The sequence below is a fragment of the Mustela lutreola genome, chromosome 13, assembly GCF_030435805.1.
Source record: "Mustela lutreola isolate mMusLut2 chromosome 13, mMusLut2.pri, whole genome shotgun sequence".
Taxonomy (NCBI): domain Eukaryota; kingdom Metazoa; phylum Chordata; class Mammalia; order Carnivora; family Mustelidae; genus Mustela; species Mustela lutreola.
The window spans coordinates 59728703-59747943 of NC_081302.1; the positions used below are offsets into that span (position 1 = coordinate 59728703).

The 19241-nt window shown below is 34.2% G+C and overlaps 1 protein-coding gene across 1 annotated transcript in view; it reads left to right on the forward strand.

Moving 5' to 3' along the window:
- Positions 1–19241, forward strand: part of RB1 (RB transcriptional corepressor 1) — a 166290-nt gene that overhangs the window by 67313 nt on the left and 79736 nt on the right. The window contains exons 13-17 of the mRNA XM_059144350.1: positions 1422–1538; positions 2763–2819; positions 2904–2935; positions 3021–3097; positions 4186–4382. Of these exons, the coding sequence (XP_059000333.1) occupies positions 1422–1538; positions 2763–2819; positions 2904–2935; positions 3021–3097; positions 4186–4382 (480 nt within the window). The remainder of the gene's footprint in view (positions 1–1421; positions 1539–2762; positions 2820–2903; positions 2936–3020; positions 3098–4185; positions 4383–19241) is intronic.

The window sequence follows — 19241 nt, forward strand, 5'->3', positions numbered from 1 at the left end:
GGATATCTTTGCATTTATTTCTATGTTATTCAGCTTCTTCCATCAATGCCATATCGTTCATGTACAGGTTTTTCATCTCCTTGCTTAAATTTATTCCTAGGTATTTTATTCTTTTAGATACATTTGTAAATGTTTTCTTAACTATCTTATTACATTATTAGTGCATAGAAACAAACCTGATTTCTGTGTATTGGTTTTGTATCCTGCAACCTTACTGAATTAGTTTATTCTAGCAATTTTTTGATGGAGTCTTTAGGGTTTTTTATATATAATATCATGTCATGTGTCAATAGACACAGTTTTACTTCTTCCTTTCCAATTTGGATGCCTCTTAGTGTTCTTGCCAGATGGCTCTGGCTAGGACTTTCAATACTATGTTGAAGGGGGCATATTTGTCTTGTTTCTGATCTTACAGGAAAATCTTTCAGGTTTTCACCATTGAGTATGATAATAGCTGTGGGCTTGTCATACATAGCCTTTATTATGTTGAAGTATATTCCCTCTATACCTGCTTTGTTGAGAGTTTTATATCATAAGTGGATGTTGAATGTTGTCAAGTATTTTCTGCATCTTTTGAAACGATCATATGATTTTTATCCTTCATTTGTTAATGTGTCACATTTATTTGTGAGTATTGAATGAACCATCCTGGCATTTCTGGAATAAGTCTTGCCTGATTGTAGTATGTAATCCCTTAAGATATTGTTGAATTTGGCTTGCTAATAATTTCTTGTGGATTTTTGCATTTACATTCATCAGGGATATTGGCCTATAATTTTCTTTTCTTATGACATCTTTGTCTAATTTTAATGTCAGGGTAATGCTGGCCTTGTATGTGTTTGGAAGTGTTCCCTCCTCTTTTTTTTGGAGGGCTTTGAGAAGTTTAATTTTTTTTCTTTTTTGAATGTCTGCTAAAATTCATCAGTGAGGTTCTCTGAATTTTGACTTTTGTTTCTTTGGACGTTTTTGATTATTGATTCACTTTCCTTATTAGTAATCAATCTGTTCATATTTTCTGTTTCTTCATGGTTCAGATTTGGTAGGTTGTGTGTTTCTAAGAATTTATCCTTTTCTTTTAGGTTTTCCAGTTTGTTAGTGTATAATTGTTCATAGTAGTCAATTACGATCTTTTATATTTCCATGGTTTTAGTTTGTAATGTCTATGCGACTTTTTTTAATGGGTGGAAAGGCTAACAAATCTGTTCTTTAGCTTGGCAGCAGAAAATTTAGATAAAACTAACATCCTAAAATGGAATTCTTTATGTTCTCCTTATTTTCAGTAGTTGCGTTTACCTAGTTTCTGTAGAAGTGTTTCTATGTTATAAATAACCCAAAGTGAAATTTTTATCTTATAGGACAGAAAATGTTAATTCTGATTAAACAGTATCCTCAACATTGATTTATGTTTTTCCTCTTTAAAGAACTGCACAGTGAATCCAAAAGAAAGTATCTTGAAAAGAGTGAAGGATGTTGGATACATCTTTAAAGAGAAATTTGCTAAAGCTGTGGGACAGGGATGTATGGAAATTGGATCACAGGTAACTTGAGTTCATCTTGATTAGTGTCACTATATGTAAATAACCTCAAATGAAATATATTTCCAAATTGTAAAAATATTATACTGGTATTTGTCCTATATTGGTAGATTCTGTATCTAAGCTACCTGTGATGCTGCTGTTTATGGAAAACTTTATAAGAAAATGCCCCTTACGCCATTACAAAAACCAAAAGTAAACTTGTAGAAAATTTTAGAAAAAATGTAGACATTTAAAAAATATAAGCACAAAAATTAAAATCTTTGATGCCATTACATTTTTTGTATATATTCTTTGGCCTCTGCATATATGAATATTCATGAATGCATATACTTAGATAATGGGATCATATACATGCTATTTATTGGTGATATTATTGAGTGATGTTGGTTTTACTATTGTTATTTCAGAAAATCTACAACCTATATGTTGGGTAAAAGTATTGTCTCTGATTCAGAAGCCTGAGTTTATATCTGCTTCTACCATTTATGAGCTGTCATTTAACTTCTCTGAAATTCAGGTTTCCATATTGCTCTACTTTGTTGTGTGGAATTAGTGAGATAACATAAAAAATATGTTTGAAAACAATAATCTACTACATACATTTATTTCAGTGTAGCGAGGTTATATTTTGATACTGTGTTTTAAATAATAATATTTAGAAGTCTTTTTGGTTGTATATGAAATTTATGCTAATAATTTGAACAAAGGAATAGGGTTTGTGTGTATCTATCTAAAATTTGGTTATTCTTTGAACTAATGGGAACTATTTATTTGGTTAAAACATTTTGCTGATAGTATCAGTTGGGTCATTTTTTGCCTTTGCCAGTTTTATGGACAGAATATTCTCAGTCCTTGAGAGTTTTCTTGAAAATACATGTCCTAGGCCACAAAAAGTATTACATTAGTGTATAAAATGTTTAAAATAGTACAAGGTGTATAAAACATATACTCTGTGTGTGTGTGTGTGTTTCTGTTGAATGATGTAGGCTGAAGCAGAATGAAGGAAAAGGGAAACCAAGTACTGGACCTTCCCTCTTGATAATTTATTGAGAACGTTAACCATCATTTTATATGGAAGTCCTGAATGTTAGACAGGCTAGGTTTTGTGATCTCTTGGTATTCATATTCCTAAAAGTATCAGAAATGTATTTTAAGAGAAACATTCTTAAAAATTAATAATTGTGATTTTCTAAAGTAGTGGAATCTAATTTTTTTTCTTTGTAGCGATACAAACTTGGAGTCCGATTGTATTACCGAGTAATGGAATCCATGCTTAAATCAGTAAGTTAAAAAGAACATAATAGAAAAAAATCCAATGCTGACACAAAAAAGACATTAGCTAAACGTTTTTTTAATCTGTTTTAGGAAGAAGAACGATTATCCATTCAAAATTTTAGGTAAATTCTTTAGTTTTAATGAAACAATTTCTTCCTTTTTTTAATAAAAGTAAATGTTTTAAAATCATTCTTTTCTTTCCTTTAGCAAACTCCTGAATGACAACATCTTTCATATGTCTTTGTTGGCATGCGCTCTTGAGGTCGTAATGGCTACATATAGCAGTAAGTTAAATTTTAGTAAATAAACATTTTAGTTCAGTTTAAAGTTAAAAAAAAAAACTTATCTAAGGTGTGGTGTGTTTTTGGGGGGGTGGAGTTAAGGAGACAATAGCATAATGTAGAACAAGTATATACTGAAGAATGTAAGTAGTCCCCATAAATTACTGTAAATGGGTTATTATCTGAATTATTTCAGGTCATCTTGGAAATAGTACTTCACTAGACTCTTATTCTGGGCTGTCCTTAGTCCAGGAAATATTTCTACTGAAATCCCTTCCAAGACCGGAGATTGTAAATTACCAAAGGAGCATTTACCTATATGGAAACACTGCTTTAGATTCTATGGTCATAAAACCAAAGGTTAGAGCCAAAGTCCACCAGATAAACAGACAGAGGCCACTCATGGTATTTTCTTTTAGATATAATTTTAGACATGTATTGTGTTGCAAATAATGTTGCAAATATTAAGTTTTGTTTGCAAAAACAAAAAATTTACTTCAGGTTACAAATACACAATAAAAGAGAAATATATATGGAAAACTGTGAATCCTCATTTATAACCAAAAAATGCTAACCAAATTAGCAAAATCTTAAAGAAACCTTCCCTCCCCACATCAGGAATTAGTGAGACTGTGAAAATGGATATGCAAATGCGTTGTTGTTTAGATATTAAACTGGTTAGATATTGTTCCTGACATAAGTTTAGAATAGTTAGACCACTGAAAATTTGATATAAGCATGAGCCCTCTATTTAGGAAAAACATGTGCACCTACACTCAGAATTTAGAAGCCTATTTCCTATAAGTCTATGGAAAGAATTCTGCTCCAAGGGTGCCTGACTGGTTCAGTCAGTAGAGCACACAACTAACCATGTCATTATGGTCTTGGGTTCAAGTTCCACGTTGGGCATGGAGACAACTTGAATTTAAAAAACAAAATTTAAAAAATAATCTGGTCTGAATAAAAAATTTTTGTTTAGCTTTTCCACTGTGTTTTAAAATTTTTGTTTCATAAAATCTTTTCAAACTGAAAGTACATAATTGAAGGCTTAACATCTCATACCTAAGTTACATTTTTTCTTTCATTTTTAGGAAATACATCTCAGAATCTTGATACTGGAACAGATTTGTCCTTCCCATGGATTCTGAATATACTTAATTTAAAAGCCTTTGATTTTTACAAAGTGATTGAAAGTTTTATCAAAGCAGAAGCCAACTTGACCAGAGAAATGATAAAACATTTAGAACGATGTGAACATCGAATCATGGAATCGCTTGCATGGCTCTCTGTAAGTAACTAGCTAAAATAATTAAAGATATTAATTTGCAAATGAATAACAATTATATGTTAGTGAGAGGTATTCGTTAAAATTTACCTCAAGAGAAAAGATGCAATTTAATGAAAATGCAATTTCAGTGTATAGCCCAAGAGTTAAGTGGAATATTAAAATGGAGTTTTCTTTTACTTGGGCTCCCCAGACCATCTGATAGGTAATAACTTTAATTAAGAAATGGCACTTTAAAGCAAAACACAATTCCTTAAAGTATTTGAACAGTATATTTAAAATAGAGTTGTCATGTTTGAAATTTAAATGCTGTTAAATTCCAACAAAATGGTAAAAATTAGAATTATGCTATTTAGGTGATTTAACAAAGTACAGTTTTCTGGTTCAATTTATTTGTATTTCTTTTTGTTCTATTATTAAATGTAGTCCAAAAATCTACACTATTGTTCAATTATAGTTATTGTTTATAGCATTATAGAAGCACAAATCATATTCTCTATGTATTCTATTTATAGCATATGAGCTATTGATAAGGCGTTTGTTTCATAAAGTTGGCATTTTCTATGTAGTAATTATTTGAAGTTCCTCTGTGTTACGCTCTTTAAATCTGCATAGTTGGGTAATACTTTGTGACTCATCAGATCTGTAGATTAATATAGAGTTTGTTTCTTTTGAAGCTGTGTTGCATGCTAAGCATATAACTTTTCATTTATGCCAATATATAGAAATGGCAATGAAAACATTAAGACTTTAGTTACACTAGAATTATAATCTATACACGTAAGTCTTAGTTTTAATTTTTTGATGTTCCAAAAACTTAATGACTAAGAGATAACTTACTTCTTAGTGTTTTCTTGCATTGCTGTATGAACAGAGTAGATAGAATAGGGGAGAAGTAGGGGAAGTTGATAGAAAGCCATTGCATTTCTATAATTGAATTTAATAACTCCATTATATAGGACCTTCTACTTCATGGGAAAAGGAGTGCTTAGAAATCTAGGGGATTTCTAGAGGTTTAAGTGAGAATGACAAAAATGAATCAATGATAAATATAATAAGTAAGAGGTATTTTTCAGAGGCTGATGTGTCCTCTCCTAGACATTGAAATCAAGACATGACTCTATCATATGAAAGTGACTGTTTTTATTTGTTTAGAGAGTTTTTTTTCCCATTAGTATGCATCTGCAGCATGGCTTGCATTGGGGTAAACATTGTAAAAATACAGAGAAGACATGGGTTCTGACAATTGTGGAGGAAATAGAAATTTATTGTTTATAAATTGCTTGTGCTCAAGTCTGTTTAGTAGAGTTACTGGTGTTCTAGAATTATAAACAATATCCCTTTATTCTTGAGAATTTTTGGAGAAAAAGTGACATGCCCAAAGTCAGGAGAAATATATAATTTATTAATAGGATGTGGAAGTCATAAGCCTCTACATATAAATTCTAAATGTGGTTGTTGTCTCTAGGGGATAAAATTATAGATGATTTGTATTGTCATATATTTTTAATGCTTGAACTTTTAAAAACTTCTTTTACATTTAAAATTTTTATTGTTTTATTTTTATTTATTTTATTTTTTTAGTCATTAAGGGAATAGGGTAACTGTGAAGATAAGTCATACCACAGAAATAGAATACTATGAATTTCTCATGTGAGAATAATTGACATTTTAGAGAAGGGTAGATACCATAGATATAGTTGAGCTTTCACAGACTTTTTTTTTCAACTGAAGTAAAACATATATACAGAAAGCTATATATTACAGGTTTACAGTTTGAAGAATTTTTCATAAATTGAACACACTCCTGTTGCCAGCACCCAGATCAAGAATCAGAGCAAACTTTAATAAACTTTTGATTCTATATGGCAATAAGAATTTTTCATTTAACTATAGATTCAAACAGTATTGGTTACTTAGGGAAATATCAAGGGAGGCTCTACTTACTTTTCCCCCCAATAATTTAATAAAAGAAAGAACATCATCATGTTTTTAATGGTTACATGGAGAAGGGTTCCAGTATCTTTGCTTAACAATCTTGAGAAATAATAAATCAAGAACAGAATAACTTGAAGGAAAAAGCATATCTTTCTTTGTTTTGATTCCAAAGAGATTAATAGGCCATATATAAGTATAAAATGCTAAACAGTCTGTTGAAAAACCTGGTAAAATCTTGTTCCCTGGAAATTTAAAGGAATTAGAGGTGATTTAGAATAAACCATACCTAAGGGTTAGATTAAATGACTTCCAGATGTTTAGGCCTTTTAAATCTATTAAGCAGTTTATAATGCCAGCAGTTATGAAGTGAGATTTATATATATTACTTTTAGTATGCTCAAAATTCATCAGATTTTTCCTCAGTTAAACCTTTATAAACCAAGATACACTAGGTTCGTTCATTCTTTCTTTTCTTCCTTACCTTTTCTTTTCTTTCTTTCTTCCCTCCCTCTCCCCTTCCCTCCTTCCTTCTTTTCTCTTTCTTGTTTTTGACAGAGAGAGAGAGAATGAGAGAGCAGGAGCATGAGCAGGGTCAAGAGCAGAGGGAGAGAGGGAGAAGCAGACTCTTTGTTGGGCAGGGAACCCAACGCAGGCTGATCCCAGGACTCTGGGATCATGACCCGAGTTGAAGGCAAACACTTAACAGACTGAGCCACCCAGGTGCCCTGGTGCTTTATTTTCTAAATGGTCTCTCTTCCTGGGAATATTGTGGACTCTTCCTATTGATCTCCCTGCATCTCTAACTTCCTTAAGACTATTTTTCTGGCGGCAACTAGAGAAATCTTTTTTAAAATGCAAATATCATGCTAACTCAAATAAAAACCTGTGAGGCTCCTATGCATCTGGTAATGGTGGAGGACGACTTAACAACATGACTCCCCTCAAAAAGACAGTTATAAAACCTCTGCATGATTCAGAAAGCAACTGCCTGAAATTCCTGGACAGGAAGAATAGACGGACTCTTCAGGAAAGAAGAGAAGCTCTGAGCCTGGGAAGGAAGCTTTCAGCCCAGGGCTAAGTGGAAAGTGTTATAGGACGGGTAGGGGGTGCCAGTGAGAAGAAAACTGCAGGCTTTCTGGCCGGGCCAGGGAAACTAAAAAAATAGAAGCTGGGGAAACCTTGGCTGCTGAGGAGAGTGGACAAATCCTATCTGCCCATTTCTTTATGTGAAACCTGAATTATTGCACTGTATGGATTAACAGCAGCTTAATGAAGGAAGATCTGAACTGAGACAGATGCTGCTACCCAAATAAAAAGTTTACAGTTCAGGTTCAGTGAAAATAATCACATGCTTAAAAACAAAATGAAGCAATGCTTATTTGAGAAAAAAAAATAACAGAATCCAGAAATCTTTACAATTTAACATTTATGATGTTCAGGACACAGTTTTAAAATTACAGCATATGAAGAGGGTCAAAGGAATCAGGTCCAGGGTTTTAGAATGGGAACTTTAGGTCAACTATTTGATGCCTCAGGGCTCTCTTTTGGGAGTTTTGTTGCCTCCCTTTTTCTTCCATCAGCAGTTCAAAGTGTCTCCCTGGTGTCCCTGCAACCATTTTAGGGAATCTGCAAAGTTAAAGAGTATTTTTATACTATTAAGATGTTACTTATCTTTTTTACTCTCTTGACATTTATACTGATGATGTAAAAGTGTTAGCACCTTTGCAGGTATCAGAGCAATAGCATCAAGCTGGCTAGTTGTCCTTGTATTCTTCACCACCACAAACTCTCCGTTAAAATACAAAACAGAATATGTCAGTTTCATTTAAGAATGCCATTGACGCACTAGTAAGCAGTATTAATTTTATTGAATTTCTATTTTCAATCACATGTTGTTGAAAACAACTGACAATAAATATTGCCAATGGTAAATTTTTGAGTTTCCAAGGGAAAATTAGAATTTGGTTAAGCTTGTACTGAGAAGTACAGCTTCTCAGGACTTCAGAGACTTCTGATGAAATCAGTGGTATATTAATAAATGTGACTTTCTGATATTGTAAAGGAGATTTGTCAGTGTTTGTAAGGTCTCCATGATTCAATATTTCCAATATTTCCAAAAGACCAGTGAATCATGTCATAAAGTCATTAAGAAATTTATTCAAAGTTTAAGGTAGATCCATAATAATTTTTTAAAACATTTATAACATAAAAATTAATAAAGTTCAAGATAGAACAACAGATTTTAATATCTCAGAGTATGAAAAGTTTTTGTTAATTGATATATTGATATTGTTCCCAATTCCACATTGTAACTAAGCTTTAAGGAGCTATAACTTGCCAAGTTTTAGGCTAGTATAAAAAAAAAATCCATTACTATTTTTTTTTTTTTTTTTTTTTTTTATAAACCTGGTGATTCATTACTATTTTTTTAAAAAGATTTTATTTATTTATTTGACAGAGATCACAAATAGGCAGAGAGGCAGGCAGATAGAGAGGAGGAAGCAGGCTCCCCACTGAGCAGAGAGCCTGATGGGCTCGATCCCAGGACCCTGGGATCACGACCTGAGCTGAAGGCAGAGGCCTTAACACACTGAACCATCCGGGCACCCCATAAAAATCCATTACTATCTTAAAGCTCTATGATTTATTACATTCTTAGAAATTTTCTTTTTTTTTTTTTAAGATTTTATTTATTTATTTGAGAGAGAGAGACAGAGATAGTGAGAGAGAGTACAAGCAGAGAGGAGAGGGAGAAGCAGGCTCCTCACTGAGCAGGGAACCCAATGTGAGGCTTGATCCTAGCATCCTGGGATCATGACCCAAACCAAAGGCAGATGCTTAACTGATTGAGCTACCCAGGTGCCCCTGTTTTAATTTAAATTTAAATTAAACTTAATTTTACTTAAAAATTACTAATACAGGGGATCCCTGGGTGGCTCAGTGGGTTAAAGCCTCTGCCTTCGGCTCAGGTCATGATCCCAGGGTCCTGGGATCGAGCCCCACATCGGGCTCTCTGCTCAGCAGGGAGCCTGCTTCCTCCTCTCTCTCTGCCTGCCTCTCTGCCTACTTGTGATCTCTGTCTGTTAAGTAAATAAATACAATCTTTAAAAAAATTACTAATACAGTAAATATTGATAGATATAATTCATATGAACAAAAACTTTTGGGCCTTGAATAATTTTAAGAATGTAAGAGAGTTTATGAGTCAAATGTTTGAGAATGCCTGCCTTCTATTCTCTTCTCCATTTACTCTTGTCTTTTCTTGTAACTCACACAACCATGTTTTTTTTTTTCACCTGTCCCTGAGTCTTTGTTCACTTCGTAGGCCCCACTTAAAATACTTTCTTCTGCCTTTGTACTTACCAGAATTTCAGTTCTACTTCTACTATGTTGTTCATGACCATCCTAGTTTATAGTCATTCTTCCTCCTTTACAGTCTTACAGTGTTTATTACTAACTACTTACCAGTCATTTATAAATTTTATATCTTATTCTATGTGTATATGTGCAACTCAGGTTAATTGAGTTACTGTATATAAACCACTCAGAACAGTAGCTGACATTATGTATGTGGCAATTAATTACATAAGTGGAAGTGATGGATAAAGAGGGGTCAACTAATGATGACATATAGTAGTATCATTCATTAAAATACCGGGATCAGATGAGATTTTCTTGGAAAGATGAGTTTCATTTGATTATGTTGAAGTGCTTGTAGGTTCTTCAAGTAGAGGTGTCCTATAGCAGTTGGATATGTGTGTCTGGAGCTAAGGAAAGAAATATTAGGTATTTTCTAGTATATAATACTAGGCTAGAAATATGAACCTGAAAGCTGCTGGCACATATATAACAAAAGTTTCCATCCTTATTGACAGTTTATTTTGTGCCGGGCCTTGTGGTGAGTACTTCTTGTAGTATCTTTAGTTTTTATAATTTATGAGGTCATATTCTAGATGAGGCAATCAGTGCTTAGAACTTTAATAACTTGTCCAAACCACACAAGCTAAATGGCAACTCTGTGGTTTGAACCTGGGTCTGCCTGGCTCTGAATTTGTTAATCTACATGTTTTTACCAAGTAACTAAAGTTTGGGGAATGGATGAGATCGCCTAAGGGGAGAATATAGCACAGTAGTTCCATCTTATCCATGTCTGATGTGTTCCAAGACCCCCAGTAGATGCCTGAAACCATGAATAGTATTGAACCCTTTATGTTCTGTTTTTCCTATATATACTTACCTGTCATAAAGTTTAATTTATAAATTAGGCACAGTGAGAGATTAACAATAATAACTACTAAGAAAATAAAACAATTATAATAGTATCCTGTAATAAAAATTATGTGAATGTGGTCTCTTTCTCCTCTCAAAGTATTTTATTGTACTATAGTTACCCCTCTTCTTGTAATGTGAGATGACAAAAAACCTATATGATGAAATGAAGTGAGGTGAATGACATAGCTTTAGGTAAATGAAGTGAGGTGAATGACATGACACATTAGAAGGAGAATCTTCTGCTTCTATACCGCAGTTGAGTATGGGTAACTGAAACCATAGAAAGCAAAACTGCAGTCAAGGGGGGCTACTGTATAGCAAGAGAAGGTGGTTAAAGATAGAGGCTTGAAGTGTTCTGACATTTAAGAGGTAGACAGAGAAGAGAAGCCTACAAAAGAGATTGAAATAGAACAGCCAGAGAGATAGGAGGTGGTGTCATAAAGAGAAAGCATTACAAGGTCTGAGAAGGGGCTTGGTGTTTAAGATAATGTAGGAGCTACCAGTAAGAACTGAAGAGCATTCATTTGAGCAACAAGGAAGCCACTGGCAGTGGTAGCAAGGACTCTTAATAGAAGTCGTGGAGGCAGGAGTAGATTGCAGTGGGATTTTTTTTTTTTTTTAAGATTTTATTTATTTATTTTGACAGAGAGAAATCACAAGTAGATGGAGAGACAGGAGAGAGAGAGAGAGAGAGAGAGAGGGATGCGGGCTCCCTGCCGAGCAGAGAGCCCGATGCGGGGCTCAATCCCAGGACCCTGAGATCATGACCTGAGCTGAAGGCAGCGGCTTAACCCACTGAGCCACCCAGGCGCCCCTGCAGTGGGATTTTGATGAGATGTGAATGAGGGATAAAGTGGAGACAGTGATTGTGGATAGCTTTTTGCTAGAGTCTTGTCTGAAGGGAAATAAAGATATAGCTGCCAATTGTGTGAGGTGGAGGGAAGATTATATTTTTGAGATGGGAAAGATAGGATTAAATGTGGATGGAAAAGAGCCATTCATTATGAGTGTTCTCTGTTGCAGGATGACACATCAGTGGCTTAAAACAACCATTTTATTTTGTTCATGATCTTGAGGGATTTAGGAAGAGCTTGACTGGGCAGTTCATCCTTGACTATATGGTGTCAGGGGCAAGATCTGCTTCCATGATGCTTCTACTTTTTGTTTTTCCTTTTTAGAGGAAGAGAGGTTGGGGGCAGAGGGAAAGAGATTGAATACTAAGTAGTTTCCATGCCCAGTGCGGAGGCCAACATAGGGCTTAATCTCCCAACCCTCATAATATGACCTGAGCTGAAATCAAGAGTCAAGCACCCAACCAACTGAGCCACCCAGGCGCCTCTCCATGATGCTTCTTAACTCACAAGTCTGGCCCCTCATTGCCCCCCAGTACATGGTCAATTTTTCTTTCCCTTCCCTTCCTACTCTGAGTGCTCTCATCCTCCTGGCCTTCTCATATGAGAAGGTATGCAACCCACAGCATATTGGTTTCAGAATACTCATGCATCTTACATAGTAGCTGGCTTCCAAAAGGCTTCTGAAAGGACTGTAGCTGGAAGGTATGTTCTGTTGGTGAGAGCAGTCACAGGGCCTGTCCAGTTTCAGGGGGTTCCCTTGAATAGATGTCGTCTCCTGTTTGAGGAGAGGATTGGAAATATTGTGCAGCAAATGGAAAGAATGGAAGCAGTTACAAGTTGAGGTATGTGGGTACCGTGGTAGAAAATGGGGGACTTTCCATCTAATGGCCTTATTTATTTATTTATTTATTTTACAAAATAGAGCTGAGGTAATTTGCTGAGTGTGGGTTGGTGGGTTGGGATAGGGAATGCAAAGTGGTATAGTCAGAAGTTTGAGGAGAGTGGCCACAATTTTAAATTTAAAAAAAAAATAAAAAGAAACAGCTTTTAATTAATTAATTAATTAATTAAGAAGTTTATTCATTTGACAGAAACAGAGAGAGCACAAGCAGGAGAGAGGCAGAGGAGAGGGAGAAGTCAAGTCCCTGCTGAGCTGGGAGCCCAAATCAGGGCTCAATCCCAGGACCTGGGCATCATGACCTGAGCCAAGGGCAGATGCTCACCTATCTGAGCTGCTCGAGCACCCCTTAAGAAACAGCTTTTAATAAAATTTAATAGAAAGAGATTTTAACTTTATATTCCGGAGCTAGAACATTTTATGTAGTTTACTGTATTCTAAGAAATAATATTGGGAGCACATGTATGATTTGGAATGGAGATGAAAACCACTGGAAATGAGGTGGGTCAAGGAACCAAGAGGCTGAGAGATGAAGTCACCTGGACATGTGGTAGAGAGGAATGTGGACTAGGCACCAAAGTCTTCAGTGCTTGATGGAAGTGACTCTGAGATCAGAGGTTCTAGGAGGGGCAGAGAGTTCCTGAAAAGAAAAGGTCCTGTCTAACTTCTTAAAAAAATTTTTGTACAATACCTAGTTCATTGTCTTACATATAGAATTTAAGTGCAAAAACAACTAGAATTATAATGTCTTCTTGATTAATCTACCCCTTAATTTATGAACTGACCCTCTTTATCCCTTGTACTATTCTTTGCTCTTAAAACTGCTTTGTCTGGTCAGTAAAACCACCCCAGCTTTCTTTTCTTTAATATTAGCTTGGCACGTATTTTTCCCCATTCTTCTACTTTTAACCTATTTGTGTCTTTATACTTAAAGTAGTTTTCTTATAGGCTGCATCAGTGTTCTATAGTTTTCAGATACAGATCTTTCACCTCTTTGGTTAAGTTTATGCCAAACTATTTTAGTCTTTTTAGTATAATTTTAAATGGAATTGTTTTCTTAATTTCTCTCTCTGCAACTTTGTTATCAGTGTATAGAAATGCATCCAATTTTTTGGTATTAATTTTGTATCTTGCAACTTTACTGAATTCATTTATTGTGCTAATTTTTTAGTGGAGCCTAGGATTTTGTATGTATAGTATCATGTTATCTGAACAGACCAATTACTAATAATGAATTTGAATGAATAATAAAAAAACTACCGACCAGAGAGAGTCACAGGTGAATTCCACCAAACACGTAAAGAGTTAATGCGTATTCTTCTCAAACTTTACCAAAAAACAGGAGAGGAAGGAAAGCTTCCTAATGCATCAGCGAGTTTAGCATTACCTTGATACCAAAACCAGACAAAGACACTACAAAAAAAGAAAACTATGGGCCAAAACCCCTAATAAACATAGATGCAAAAATCCTCAAAAAAATATTAGCAAACCACATTCAGCAATATATCAAAAGGATTATGGATTTGTGAACTTTATAGGTTTCATCAAATTTGGAAATTTTTGTCTATTGTTTTCTTAAAATATTTTAGTTGACTCCTCCTAACTCTCCTTTCAGGGATTCCAGTAACTTGAGGTTACCTAATAATCTGTTACTCTTTTTATTTTTTCCCCAGGTGTTTGCTTTGTTTCATTTTAGATTGTTTCTATAGCTGTGTCTTCAAATCATTAAGTTTTTCCTCTGAAATGCCTAATCTGCTATTATTTTTCTATCTACTGCAATTCTTAATCTTAGACACTATATTTATCAATTTTAATTTTTATTTGAATCCTTTTTTACATCTTCTGTATCTCTCTTTAACATGTTAGGCGAGAAAACATGTTTGGGCTTTCCTTTACCTTCTTGAACATATGGAATATAGTTATAATAACAGTTTTAAAGCCCCTGTCTATGAATTCTAACATCTTTGTGTTTAGGTCTGTTTTTATTGACTGATACTTCTCCTATTTATTTATTTATTTGCCCTTTTGGGTTTACTTTGTAATTTTTTTATCAGGTGCCAGACATTGTGATTTTTACCTTATGGAATCCTAGATATTTTCATATTCCTTTCAGTATGTTTCATTTGTGTTTTGGTACACAATTTAGATTCTTAGAAATAATTTGATCCTTGTTAAGGCTTTTGTTGTTTTTGGACAAAGCCCAAGCAGTCTTTAACCTATGGCTAATCTATAACACCCTTCTGAGTACTCTACCCTATGTCACATGTATTAAAAGGTTTTTCCACTCTGGTTGGTGGAAATCAGAACTTTTCTTGGCTCTGAGTTAGCTTCTGAAATGGTTCTGCTTTTTCCAGTGTTTTTGTTTGTTTGTTTGTTTTTGGTTTTGTTTTTGTTTTTCTTTCCTTTGGCTCTGGATAGGTTCTGAGAGGTTCTCCTCTGAAGACTTGAGCATAACCCTCTACAGATCTCTGGAGCTCTCTCTTTGCAACTCTTTCCTTTGTGTGTAACTCCTTCCTCTGGTATTCTGTGCAGCTAATTTTAGCTACCTTGGCTTCCTTGAATTCTGAACTCTGTTTTCTGCCAGGGATACCAATGGACTTTTTCTTCTCTTTGCTTTGTAGCCTGGGAACACTTTCCATGCAGTAAACTGAGGCAGTGGTTGGATTTACCATTTGTTTTCTTTTTCTCAGGGATCACTGTCCTTTGCTACCTGTTGTTCAATGCAGAAATCTATTGTTTCATTTATGTTGTTCAATTTTTTAGTTGTTTAAGACAAGTCCTATTTGTTCCTTCATCATCATGGCTGAAGGAGTTATGCATAGTATTTACTGATAAAATTTTTATAAATATGTATGTTTAAGGTATCCTAAGTATTTTATTTCTATTTTCCTATATTAAATATATCATATCTTCTGAATAATACTGTTTTGGAGGGGTAGTTATTATATGGAGATCATAGAAGTACTAGTTATTAACTATTGTTTTAATTTTAGTCACAAGAAAGTTGAGTATCCTTTAATTGTTGTTAAATATAGCTGACTCATTAAAATGGATTCTGTCATACTACCTTTCTGTAGTCACCAAACATTAGCAAATTTCTTCCTTTAGCATTTTACATAGAAAAGATTAAAAACATTTCTTTTATTATTTTTCCACATTTTAAAAGGGCTCTTTTACATACCAGCACCATTATAACGAAAAGCTTATATTTTTAGAGTCCCAATTTGATGAAGAAACTATAAACAAATTTTTAAGCTTCTTTGGTGTCCTTTTGAAATGCCAAATTTGATAGGAAGTGAACACAAAAGGCAGAAAAGCCTGTGGCTTTGAAAAAGCCAAAAAGGATATCTGTTCTATATTTGTATGGTAGATAATTAACCTCTGGTGCACATTACAGAAGGTTTTAGTATCTACCATGAGACATTGTTTTTTTTTTTTTAAAGTTACATTTTACTGAGAACTGTGTCTCAGGAAAGTGAGTGAACTGTAAGATAATGATTAAGTCATTTATAACAGTTTTCTAAGAATATGGGTAAGGATGATGAAATAATGTGATATTTTGTATTGATATAATAGCCATGTTATTATAAAGGAAAATATTTTATGTTGGGTTTTTAAAAAGTTCTTCATGAGATTTTGCCAGCAAGAGAAAACATTTATTTTAACTTTTTAAAAAAGATTTTATTTATTTGAGAGAGAGCGAGAGAGAGAGCAAGAAAGAGAGTGACAGAGGGAGAAGCAGAATTCCCCCTGAGCAGGGAACCCAATATGGAGCTCAATCTCAGGACCCTGATATCATGACATGAGTTGAAGGCAGATCTTAACCGACTGAACACCCAGGCGCCCCTGTTTTAATTTTTTACAAATCTGATTCTTTCTTAAAGTATAGCTTAAGGCTTTAACCTTTCTCACTCTGACCCAGTGTGTTCCTGATTTCTTGCCCTTACCTCCCATAACTAACTAAGTAGTTTCTTTCTTTCTTTTTTTTTTTTAATGAAAATGTAGTCTTTTTTTTTTTTTAAGATCTTATTTATTTATGTGACAGAGAGAGAGAGATCACAAGTAGGCAGAGAAGCAGGCAGAGAGAGAGAGGGGGAAGCAGACTCCCCACTGAGCAGAGAGCCCGATGTGGGGCTCGATCCCTGGACCCTGATATAATGACCTGAGCCGAAGGCAGACGCTTAACCCACTGGGCCACCCAGGCGCCCCTAACTAGTAGTTTCTTAAGATTTAAGAGACTTCATTAATCAAAACTGAAATTATCTTTTTTGTTCTAAGTACAACTTTGCTTACCAATATTTATGTTTTTACATTACTTTTCAAGTTAGCCAGGCTTGAATACCAAGTATTCAAGAATCTTACAATTTAAAAAAAAAAAAAAGTCTCTTAGATTTATTTTATTAATTTTTAAATCTTATTTTCATTTACATTTAGGCTCCTTTTTGATCTCCCAGCTTTGCCACTATCCTCCATTTAAACTTTGGTGCTGAGTTAATATTTCTAAATATTTATGTATGACTTTCTCCTGTTCCAAAAACTTACAATAGCTCCCTGTTGCCATTTAGAAAAATTTAACCTCTTTTCTCTGGTTGTGGAATCTGACCCTTCTTGGCCTCACTTCGACTATTCCTCAAACACTTACTACAGCCAGAGAGTTCTTTTATTTGTGGAACAAACCACATTTATCCAGTGACAACTTGCCTGATGTGGAAACAGAAGACCTGTTTTAGGGGCACCTGGGTGGCTCAGTGGGTTAAAGCCTCGGCCTTCTGCTCAGGTCATGATCCCAGGGTCCTAGGATTGAGCCCTACATCGGGCTCTCTACTTAGCAGGGAGCCTGCTTCCTCCCCTCTCTCTCTCTGCCAGCCTCTCTGTCTACTTGTGATCTCTGTCTGCCTAATAAATAAATAAAATCTTTAAAAAAAAAAAAAAAAAGAAAACCTGTTTTAGGTCCTCTTTCATGTGCAAGTTAATGTTTTTGTCTTAGATTTTTGCTCTGTAAGCTGAGATAGACCAAAAGATTTGAGTTCTTCTAGTTCAAATATTTTATATTTTTATAAAAATATTTAAATGTTAAAGGACTTATTTGCCAATACTGAATATAGATCCATATTCCTTTAAATTGCTTCACAGTTTATAAAATATTAAAGGAAGATTCTTTCATAAAAGGGTTACACAGAGGTCTCATTTCTGTGTTCTCCTTTAGCTCAATTTTTCCCAGTTCTCTTTGGGCCATACCTAGTATTCCATATATCAGATATTTGAAAGAAATTGTACTTGCCCTTGTGAGATATATAATGACATAGAAAATAGTCCTTAGTCTTAAAGGAGCTTCCTTGGTACCTGGTAGAAAAGTAAATAAGGTAAGCCACAAGGGTCAGAGAAGGGAATAATCATATGTTGACAGGAAAAGACCTGCAGCAGATGTAGGAATACGGGAAGACACAGAAGTAGGAAAACCTGGAATTAGACACATTGGGGGAAATTATGGCCTAGCTTTGGCAATGGTAGATGAGTACTTGTTTAGTACTCATCAAGACTAATTTATTCTTAAAAGTTCAAGGTTTTTTTTTTTTTTTAAGTTAGAGTTTTTAACCTCGTTAAAAATGGAAAGATAGTTCTGTTAGTAAAGGAAATATTGTGCAAATGTAACAATTCTATACACTAATTAAAAATGAAGTGTGTGTACACCAAAACTGTTTGTCTAATTTAAATCTCACAACAATCCTTTGAAGTTGTTAAAACTATTTTCATTTTATAAAAGTGGAAACAGGCTTAGGAAGGTTACCTAATTTGTCTAAGGTCACCCAGTCAGCCTTTTACCCCATCCTGGTTTTATTCCAAATTCCGTGTTCATCTAGTAAAGTGTTCCTGTCATTGTTCCCTTTTATTGATTCACACTGTTTTTATTACCACTATAACATGTAGTCAAGCATGTGGGACATTATAAAAGGCAACAGTATAAATAGTTAATTTTATTCTAAGTGAAAATATAATATATGTATTTTTTTATTTTGAATAACGAGGTAAGTGTTTTATCTAGAAGCTAGTTCATAATAGGAAGGGAAGAAAGTACCATTAGGGAACCAGCTCCTATGTGCAGTGCACTGTCATTATTGGTCTGCTGGATCCTTTAGGAAGAAAAGATTAAAAGAAAACTTTACAAAAAAGAACAAATTATATTTTAAGAGAAAGTACTTAGTGCCCATATGTGTTTGATTTATACAATTCTTAGAAATGAGATTTTAATATATATACTTTTAGAATCCATTATAATTTAGGGTTGATGAAATTAGGTATTTGAATCAACAACCTCAAGGAGATTGAAGGGAGGGATAATAATGAAGTGAATTTTATTTATTTATTTATTTATTTAGTATTTTATTTATTTATTTGACAGACAAAGATCACAAGTAGGCAGAGAGGCAGGCAGAGAGAGGAGGAAGCAGGCTCCCAGGACGCTGGGATCATGACCTGAGCCGAAGGTAGAGGCTTTAACCCACTGAGCCACCAGGCGCCCCTGAAGTGAATTTTAAAATTAGGTTTGTTTTCATAGGCTGAAATGTTACAACTGAGTTTTCTCTTAGCTTTTAATAAAAGATCCCAGTTATGCCTAAAGTCTTCTGTACGAATGAAAAAATATAGGGCCTGAACAGGGAAAGTGAGGAAAGGCAATATCATAGAAATAAAATTTCTGATAATATCCTTGTTTTCTATTAGTGGGCTAGTATAGAGAAAAATAAAAAAAAAAATACAGTTCAGAAAAGCACACACAAAAATAAGGATAATAATTTAGTTAATCTGAATGAATTATCCACTGAAAAATGAATAGATGATTATTTTAAAAGATCTGAATATAAACTCAATTTAGTAAAATAATTCCATTTCTTCATAATTTTT